Source organism: Manis javanica, chromosome 3, assembly GCF_040802235.1.
Source record: "Manis javanica isolate MJ-LG chromosome 3, MJ_LKY, whole genome shotgun sequence".
Lineage (NCBI taxonomy): Eukaryota > Metazoa > Chordata > Mammalia > Pholidota > Manidae > Manis > Manis javanica.
Window position 1 is genome coordinate 122,395,522 of NC_133158.1, and position 9,007 is coordinate 122,404,528.

The window sequence follows — 9,007 nt, forward strand, 5'->3', positions numbered from 1 at the left end:
CCCCTTTGTGGGGAAAAAGTATAGAACTAAAATGGGTTTATACTGGAACCTCCAATGACCAGATGTATATAGATTTACAAAGATTTTTATATTAATTTAATAAAACAAATTCTTACATAGAACAAAATAAATACCTAGTGAGCCACTTATATATAGAATGCCTGTGCCCATCGGCTCTTGTCCTTACCTGGGTCCTTGTACCAGCCAAAGCCTACAAGGCTCTGAATTCTGCAGGCACCCATACCCCCCACCCCCAAATTGTAAAACTCGAGAGCCTGCTATTGGTAGAGTACAGGATCTACAGAGACCCCCACTGCCTGGTCATCAACACCCTGGCTGGAGCAGAGGCCCCCAGTACTGTAGCTTCGGCCTTTTGTTCAGCCAAGAAAGGCACTACCCTCATTCCTCCCCAAGGAGGGACACTCCTCCCTCATGACTTTCACTAATTGGCACAATTCCTGCCCCACTCAGGCAATCAGCAGACAAATGCCCGGCCACCGTGAGGCCCCCTTGTGACCCTCTCTTGAAGAACATCAGAGTCAGCTCTGTAGCAACCAGAGCCATCCCTTCTCTCAACTCCACCCTAAAGAGAACTCAGTGAATGGGGTAGCCCAGCGCGTTGCCAGGACCCTGACAGCACATCCTACTTACTGAAGGCTGGGAAAGGGCTGAGGTGGGGGCAGGCAAAGGGTGACGGGCACATGCTTTCAGTATTCCAATGCTTCCCAGAGAAGATCCAACTGAAAGAACAGACCAAAACCCCTCTTTCTTTAGGAAAAAGAAGATTTAGAGATGATGGAGAGGTGAAGCACAGCACGATCCCAGCTAGGCGAGGGGCCCTTGGGGGATGGCTCAATCCATAGGCTCCAGGAGGGTAAGAGCCAGCCCCTGACCCCTGCCCCAGGTAGGGGTGATTCTATCAAGCACTGCACGTGGACTCAGAGGTGGAAAGAAGCAGAAGAGAGGAATGGGAACATGGGAGGAGGCCAGGCGCCCTCCCACTCTACCCCACACAGACCAGTCACAACCACCCTCCCTTGGGGTTCACATCATCTGAGGAGGAAATGTGTATGTGGCGTTTTTAAGAACATGAACATCACTGTCTGCCACAGCTGTAGCCATGCCCGAGGGGCCCCGGGCAACCCCCGGCAAACCCCAAGAGTGGGGGCAGGACATGCACCCCCAGCCTGGCCCCTGCCTCCTCTCCAAACACTTTCATGCAAAACACACAACAGAGGAGTGAGTGAGCGCTCCCAAGAGCCCTCTAAGCTTTGGAGCTCCGCTGGAAGCCTTCCACCCGCACTTGGGCGTGGAGGCTGTGCCCCCAGCAGCAGCCAGGGGGCGCATGCCATCACCAGGCATGATTTGGGTCACTGTTCCTCCGGCTCTGCCTCATCCTCATCTAACGACGCCACCCCAGAAGCAGCTACATCAGAGGCTTTCCGCTGCGGTTCCCAGCTGCCCACTGGTGGTGAGCAAAGCGGCTGGCAGTCCTTGCAGGGGGCTCGCTCCTCCTCGGCGGTAGGAAGGCAGGACTCCATGAGAGGCGAGTTGTAGAGTGAGTCCTGGGCCTCCAATGGGCCCAGGCTACGGAAGGCACTTTCCCGGCTGGAGGGCAGTTTGGCAAGGAGCAGCTCATCGCCCAGCAGCTGGGAGGTCAGGCTGGCTGGAGAGCCCAGCAAGCCATCCTCCAGGCTGCACAGACTAGAGCACAGGGTCTCTGGGGACACGGTCTGTGAGCAGTCGCTCTCAGGCTCCACGGAGCCCTGGCGGATAGGCCGGGAGAATCTGTGGCCAGTGAAGAGGTCCTGAAGGTGGGGCCCCAGGGGCAGCTGCCCAGCCAAGTCTGTTGGGGGAGAGAAAAAAAAAGACAGCCCTGCTAGCCCCATCTCATTTGGTCAACCGAGAAGGCACATTCTCCCCACTCCATGCTCAGCACAGCTGTGGGGATAATGGGGAGGAACTGGGTAACTTTGGGCAAGTCAGTTAACTTCTCAGTGCCTCAGTTTCCTTAATGGTGACCTGGGGGTTCTAATACACAAACCTTATGGGTCGTTGGAAGAACAGAGGGTAGCACACAGTAAGAAAGCAATAAAGCAGAGATGCCACACATTGTCCTGCGGCTTTCCAAGGCTGTGAGGACTGAAAGCTCACACTGCTCACCAAGCAGCACACCCTGGCACGGGGCTGTGCCTGCCAGAGAAATGGGTGCCTTTTTCTAATTTTCACAAAGACCCTGCACAGATTAAGTAGTAGCCTTGGATAAATGTTAGTTATTATCATTATACCAGGGGTCAAAGAGGCTTAGAACTCAAACAAAAATGCTTGTGGTTCAGGGCTCTGTCTTGGCCTTGAGCATCCAAATCAGCCCCATCTGGACCACAGGCAGCAGTCTCCAGTCTATTCTAATGTATTACCCACCTTGGAGAATTTGTTAATTAGCTGGAGGGGTAGAGGTGGGTGGAGGCAATCTTCAAAGACAAAGAGATGACTGGTGGTGGGCTTGTGAGGCTTTAGCCCAGAAGCTACACAGACATTAGCCATGTGGTTCAGGGAATGCAAGATGAAAGGAGTACCATACACAGCTGCACAACCCTGCAGGGTCCCTTCTGCAAGAACTGGCCCAGAGAAAAGCCCACAGACAGGTCTAATGGAATTTGAGGATTCTGAGCTAGAGCCAGCTCGGCCCTGTGGGCATTCCAGGACCAGCATGCTTTTCTGTTTGCCTGGGGCCACAGCCCTGTGAGGTGCTCACTGCTGCACTGTGGGCTCCCACAGCCAGTCAAAGGGGAGGGAAAGGCACAGCAGACCCTCCCAGAGACATGGCTGCACAGAAGCTCTCAGTGAGGTCTCAGGGTTTTTTTTCTTTTTCAGGACTAGAAGGCTGATTGTACTGACAGGCAGAGAAAGCTTGGCATCTACTCCATGTCCAATTGCTGACTGCCCACCAGGAACACGGATAGCCCTCCTCCCCGTGGCATGTCAAGGACTGCCTGGACAGAGTCTACCCTTCTTCTCTCTCTTTCTGAAGGCCAAACTCTGCATTACAAGGCCTACTGAGCAGTTACACCCCAGCTGGCAGCCCTGGCATGAGATGTCCCCTCACCTGAATCAGCTCCCCCAGCAAAGTCCTCATCATAGGATTCATCAGTGGAGTCCTCACCATCCACCGAAGACCATGCCCGGAGCTTGGCCTCTGCAATGGCAAACTGCTCAGCCACTCCTGTTGGGAGGACACGGTATTCATTAGCAGAGAAAGCGAGCTAAGACTCGGGCTCAGCTTGGAGACAGGACAAGACTCCAACCCCCACACTGGGCACAAGATGAGAGAACATCCCTATGACAAATGTGTGATCCCCTTTCAGTCGCTCACCTGCTGCAAAACGAGCTTCTTGTTCACCCTCACTGAGGTCTGAATAGGAAGAAAAGGCTGATTCCAGAGCAGCAGGTGAGTCACTCGGCTTGCTCCAGCCCTTCCACTCAATGAGGTGAGCCACTCGGCCCTGAGCCATCGCAGTGGGTTTGGTCACGTGGTCCTTCACCACCTGGGAAATACCTGGAGGTGGGACAGAATGGGGAGGGCTGGTTGAGTCCTCACCATCTACCATTACATGGCAGGGAGCATCTGAGAGATGGTAGTTAGGTAGTTCCCACATGTGCCTTTCAGTGGGAAGAAGGGGCTAGGATTCATCTGAGAAAGGGAGGAAAGGGAGATCCCAGCAAGATCTCACAGGATGTAATTCCCAAGAGAATTTGCAAAGGGAGAAGAAAGGACAGAGTGGCCAGGGGTAATCAGAAGGGGGCGGATACCATACCATGCAGGGAGGATCTGGCCAAAGCAGCGATCTCCTGGATAGTTAGAGCTCTCCGGGACTTGGGCAGCATCGCGACTGTGTCTCCAACATTCACCTTAGGTAATGGCACCAGAGGGTCAGTGCTCCTCTGACAGCAGCATCCCCACACATGCCCACCTCCACCCAAGACATCAAGAAGAAATGGGAGCTGGGAAGAGATGCCAGAGCAGCACACAGGTAGCTGCTAGGATATATAAGAAGCCAGGATCTGCAAACTATGTCCTCCCAAGGAGTAATGGAGACTCAGAAAGCCCATAAGGGCAGAACTGCAGCTAACCCTTCAACCTTCCCAGGTCTCAGAGTGGAAGGAGGCAGGTTGGAAATAACCATGGAGTGGGGCCTTTGAAAAGAAAAAGGAAGTAGGGGGGTATGGCATCAGGGACTTCCTTCAGGTCCTCTCTTTGTCCCTCTTCTCCCACATTCCAGCTGTTTCTAGAGCCTACTAGGGCCACAAACAGCATGACCAAAGCCAAACCCAACACCTCCCCACATCTGGCCCTGCCTCCTAACTTCCTTACTTTGCATTACCCAACCAACCATTCTCCCATGCAGCGTGGCTCCAAACCTCAGCAGCACCATCTACTCTCCCCTAAACTTCACTCAACCTTTCTACTCCCATTGCTTCTGCCCTCCCTTCCTCAAGCCCTCAATGCGCCTAGCCCAGATTAGCACAAGTGGTGGTCCCCCAAGCTCCTCCAATCCTATACTACTTTCTTAGCCAAAAATGTTGTGTATGTAAGTGTTCCTCTCCCTACTTCCCTTGGCTGGCTGGCTTTTTCTCATCTTTCAGTTTTTGGCTGAAATCACTTCTCCAGAGGCACCTTCCTGGCCACCCTACCAGTTGTCCCTCCTCCCTCTGTAAAAGTCACCATCCTCTATCAACAGACCCCATGTGTGTAAATATGGCCTATTTCATGTGTTTCCTTGGTCCTTTCCTGTTGGTCTCCCTCACTGGTCTTTAGCTCTCTAAGGAATTCGGTCTCTTTTGGTCACTGCTGTGACCTCAACACTCAGTGTTTAGCACAGCGCCTGGCACACAGTACTCTCTCAAAATACATAGGCTGAATGAATAAGGCAAGGTAAATAATTTTCCTGGAGTACAACTGGTCACATGTCCCTAGAGGAAACCTTTTCTAGGCTCCTCCACTGTCCAAAGAAGTCAAAGCTTCACAGACAGGCACTGAAAAAACCCACTCTGTGAAGGAGGCCCCTGCCTCCTTCCAGGACTGCTTACAATCCACCACTGATCTCTGCCCAGTAAAATCCCACTTCACCATGTCAGCAAGCAGCCCTCCTGCCTCCAGGCAAAGGAACCCAGCTTTCCTCTGGGCTAAGAATGCTATCTTAGCCCTAACAAAATGCTCCCTACCATTTAAGGCCTGACTCAAGTGCCCCCTCCAATTATGCTTTCAAATCACAGTTCTCTCTTCTTCAGTCCCCATTCCCCACCCCCAACACTGCCTTTGCCTCTCTCCTGAGGACTCTCAGGATGGGCAGAGCCTGAGGCTGAGTGACCTGGGTTCCCACCTCCATCCATCACCTGGTTCAGTGCTCCCGGGCAAGCCCCAGCAAATGTTTCCCTTAATGAATGAATGCCGTTGGAGGCACACGCCCCCTCCCCGGTATTGCCTAGCTCTCCTGATCCCGTTCCCACCCCTCACAAGAGAGGCTCCACCTGTCTAGACCTTAGGCCAATGCCTCTATACCTCCCCGTCAGTACCTGGCTGACAGTGCCCCCCCCAGGGTGGTGCCAGTAGCTTCCGGCCAGGCCTGAGGGGGGAGCACCTGCAGGGTGTTTCCTGGCTTGCTCACCGTCCCTCTCCCTCCTGTCCCTAGGCGTCGCCATCCGAGCGGGCGCTCCGCGCAGCTGCGGCCGAGGCCCAGAGAAAAGGTGTATGTCTCCCTGGCAACCCATCACCATGCAACAGGGTCTCCCGGGATACGGCCCGGGATGCGCTGACGTCAGCGCCGAAAGCGCGAGCAAAACCAGCCCGCTGGCACCGCGCCGGGCAGAGCAGACCGGCGCGGGGGAGGCTTTGGGCCCCGTCAGCCGGATAGCGCCTCCGCTCACAGGAAAAGGGAGCCAGAAAGAAGCTGGCTGCTGAGGCGGAGGTGGGAACTACAGATACCCTTCATATAAATGCGGTCCCCCTTCCCCCTACCAACACCAGGGGCCCAGCACCTCTGGCAAGTCCTGGCTGTCCACGGAGGAAGGGCGGGAGGACCGGCTCCAACCTCGGAGGGTCCGAGCAGATCCCAAGGAAGACAGAGAGAGGCCCCGAGGAAGTTCGATCCACTCCACAGCCCACGCAGGGTCCGAGGCCACTAAAGGGTGGGGGAAAGGCTGTTCACTTGGGCTCTCACTTCTCCCAAGATCCCCATTTTCATTCGATGTTGTCGTATCATTTATCCACACCCCTCCCCCACCTCGCAGATTATCAGCAACTACCTGGTGCTCTTCACCATTCTGAAAGCCCCAATCCCACAGTCCTGACCTTCAGGCCCTTGGGGTCATTTTGTGGCAGCCCCCTGGCCTTCCTCTTATGGATACATCTTGCCATCAAAACCTTAAGAATGAAACCTAAACTTAAACAAATTCTGGATCTTCTCTGGTTTCTAAGCCAACCCATTCCTCTTGGGAGGCACAAGGCATCCTTCCACCACCACCATCACTGTCCTCTCCCCCACCACCACCTTGGACCCTGCAGGCTTGCTGCCTGCCTTCTCTTGGTTCTTCCCTCTCTCCAGCCTTGGCTGGTGTGCAGCTCTTTACACTTCTTTTCTGACAAACGCATGATTTTTTCTGACTTTTGCCCCAGTCTTCTAAAGGCTTTTGCCTGATGCCTTGTCTGGCCCCATCCTGGTTGTTTCTGTTTCAGCCTGGTTCCCAATAACTAAGCCAGAGTAATTTTCCTCTTGCCACCTGAGCACCTTACCCCTCAGCTTCCCATCACCTTCCAGATCACATCTACAAACCCTGGTCTCACCTCTGCGACTTGTCTGACAAGACCATCGTCCTCCAGGCCCTTCACGCTGCCACAGAAACATTTTGCCCAGTACAGAAATCATAGGCATGCTGGCTGTGTTGATGCAGAGAACCAAAGCCCAGAACCGCTCCAGGCTCAGCTCCCAGTTCTATTCCTATTTTGGTTCCGGATGCTGAGCCAGTCCCCTCCCCACTTGGAACCTGTGCCTAGTCACATAAGGAGAACACTCTTGCCTCATGGCTTTGAGGAGGTGGGAGTGCCAGGGGCCCAGCCGTGCTCTCTGGAGCTCAGGATGCTGAGGCCCATCCCCTAGACAGTGCCAACAGGCAGTATACACACAACTGACCTTTAGCTGGAGCAGCCGTCTCTGTCCCTGAGCCTCAGCCAGCTGGTGGTCACCAGAAATGCTACCGACCAGAAGGAAGACACAAGGTTACAGGCCATCCCTGGCCCCCAGCTGGTACCTAACCAGGGCTCTCAAGGCCAGTCCTGAGGTCAGCCAAACTCTCCCCTGACTACAAGAGATAATTACTTCTTGAACTCCAAGCCTTAGCAGGGCCACAGGGATCAGAGCAGCCTGCCGCTTCTCAGCTGCAAAAGCCATGAGGTTAATTTAGTACTACAAATCCCAGAATTCCTCCTGGGAACCAAGGAAAGAACAAATCTCAGCTAGTGTCTTAGCTCCAAAGAACCTCAAGTACCAAAACACACTAAAGGCCTGTATGACTGACCACCTGCCCTGAAAGCCCAGGACCCATTCTAAACCCAGAACCTCAGTGTCACAAGATTCTGCCTGGCTGACCTTAGGCTTGGAAAAATCCATGGCGCTGGAGTAAAGTAGGCGGGCCAACCTCAGATGCACAGGACTACTGCCAGGCCCCAGCGTGCACCACCGTCCCTGGTAACCAAGCAAGGGTCAGTAGTTGTGGAAAGGAAGCCCTGATGAACTCTCTCTGGGCAACTCTTTCCTTCCACAGGGTAGGTAGGTGACTTTTGTTTTTGTTCGGAGTGGGGGAAGGGAACTAAAACAAGAGATGAGAGGACATTTCAGGTGCTCACAGGTGCCTCAAGTTGGACCTCAGTCCCCTTCATCGACCAGCTTACTCTGAAGGGGGTTGTTAAATTTTAGCCAAAACTCCCTGGTAGGGTGCGTGGCCAGCGTTTGCAGGCTACCTCCTGAAGGGGATCGGGACACGACTAAGAGAGGCAGATTCCCAGCGCAGGGCCACTCCCAGGACCGTGAGAGGAGGGGTGTAGGCAAAGGAAGGTGAGTGTGAGTGGGCAAGCAAGGCCTGTCGCCGTGGGCTGGAGAACACTGACCAGCCCTCCCTGGGCTGTGCGCCTCCTGCCACCCGCGGCGGTGGGAATCCAGGCGGAAATACCACAAGTCTACCCTGCAAAGCCAGGGCAGGCAGACCATAAGACGAACCCAAGTCAGCTGAGCCCCCTCCTCGCTCCGGCCGGCTCCCTCCTCTTGCCTGGCCCGCCTCCCTGGTGCAGGCTCCTCCCTCTCCCGACACTGGCCCCCTCCTCAAGGCCCCCGCCCGCCCGCGGCCCGCGCACCGGGTAGCCGCAGTCCGACTCCCCAGACCGTGCCCGTCCTCTGCTTCTTACCCTGACCCGCCGGGCTCCGAGAGCCGATACAGCCCATGGCCGGGCACCCAGGCACACTAGCCCGCGCTCGGGGCCTGGGCCATCGCCTTGGGAGGGTCGGGCCGCGGCCGCCACTGGGGAGGGGAGCCCGTGAGATGGGAGGGGGCGGTAGCCGCGCGTCCGTCGCCGCTCCCCGGAGAGGGAAGCGGGCCGATGACGTTAGCGCGGGGGCGTGCCTGTCCGCGTCACCACCCAGAGAGGGCGGGGCGAAACAACGCCGTAGGCACGTAGGGGCGGCCACCTAGCACAGAAACCTCAACCTTTCTACCTAGGCCAGACTGCAGAGCGACCCCCAAGGCAGGCTGGGCAGGTACTCACTGGGCGCAGGCAGCCAGTCAAAAGGTATGGGGTCAGTAAACCTCACCGCATCCAGTCCCCTCATTTGCAGATGGACTCTGATGCCATCTTTTAAGGGTTTCTCCACCCATAAAAAGCCTGAAACCCAGGGCTTTTACTAACGGGTATGGATCACGTTCTGGTAGAAGTGCAAGATGAGCAAGTGTTCTGTTAGGA

General features: G+C 55.2%; 1 protein-coding gene across 3 annotated transcripts; it reads right to left on the bottom strand.

Moving 5' to 3' along the window:
• Positions 1 to 79: 79 nt before the first annotated feature.
• On the bottom strand, positions 80 to 8,654 carry FAM131A (family with sequence similarity 131 member A). 3 transcript variants are annotated; one of them, XM_017657426.3, is made up of 6 exons: positions 8,456 to 8,654; positions 6,037 to 6,179; positions 3,816 to 3,909; positions 3,374 to 3,556; positions 3,107 to 3,223; positions 80 to 1,846 (listed from the first exon to the last, which is right to left on the bottom strand). In XM_017657426.3, the coding sequence occupies exons 1-6, from the start codon at positions 8,490 to 8,492 to the stop codon at positions 1,371 to 1,373; spliced, it is 1,050 nt and encodes a 349-aa protein (XP_017512915.2). In that variant the 5' UTR covers positions 8,493 to 8,654; the 3' UTR covers positions 80 to 1,370. The 3 variants fall into 3 exon arrangements, with proteins under 3 accessions (XP_017512915.2, XP_017512914.2, XP_073088091.1); XM_017657425.3 differs by lacking the exon at positions 8,456 to 8,654 and adding an exon at positions 6,842 to 7,133; XM_073231990.1 differs by lacking the exons at positions 3,816 to 3,909; positions 8,456 to 8,654 and adding an exon at positions 6,842 to 7,140.
• Between the last annotated feature and the right edge of the window lie 353 nt (positions 8,655 to 9,007).

Bases quoted from the DNA above. Each gene is read 5' to 3' on its own strand.
- FAM131A (XM_017657425.3), bottom strand. From the start codon at position 6,929: ATGCCTATGATTTCTGTACTGGGCAAAATGTTTCTGTGGCAGCGTGAA. The intron at 3,557-3,815 runs GTATGGTATCCG...TCCCACCTCCAG, and splicing joins GGCCAGATCCTCCCTGCATG to GTATTTCCCAGGTGGTGAAG. The intron at 3,224-3,373 runs GTGAGCGACTGA...TCCTCCCAACAG, and splicing joins AGAAGCTCGTTTTGCAGCAG to GAGTGGCTGAGCAGTTTGCC.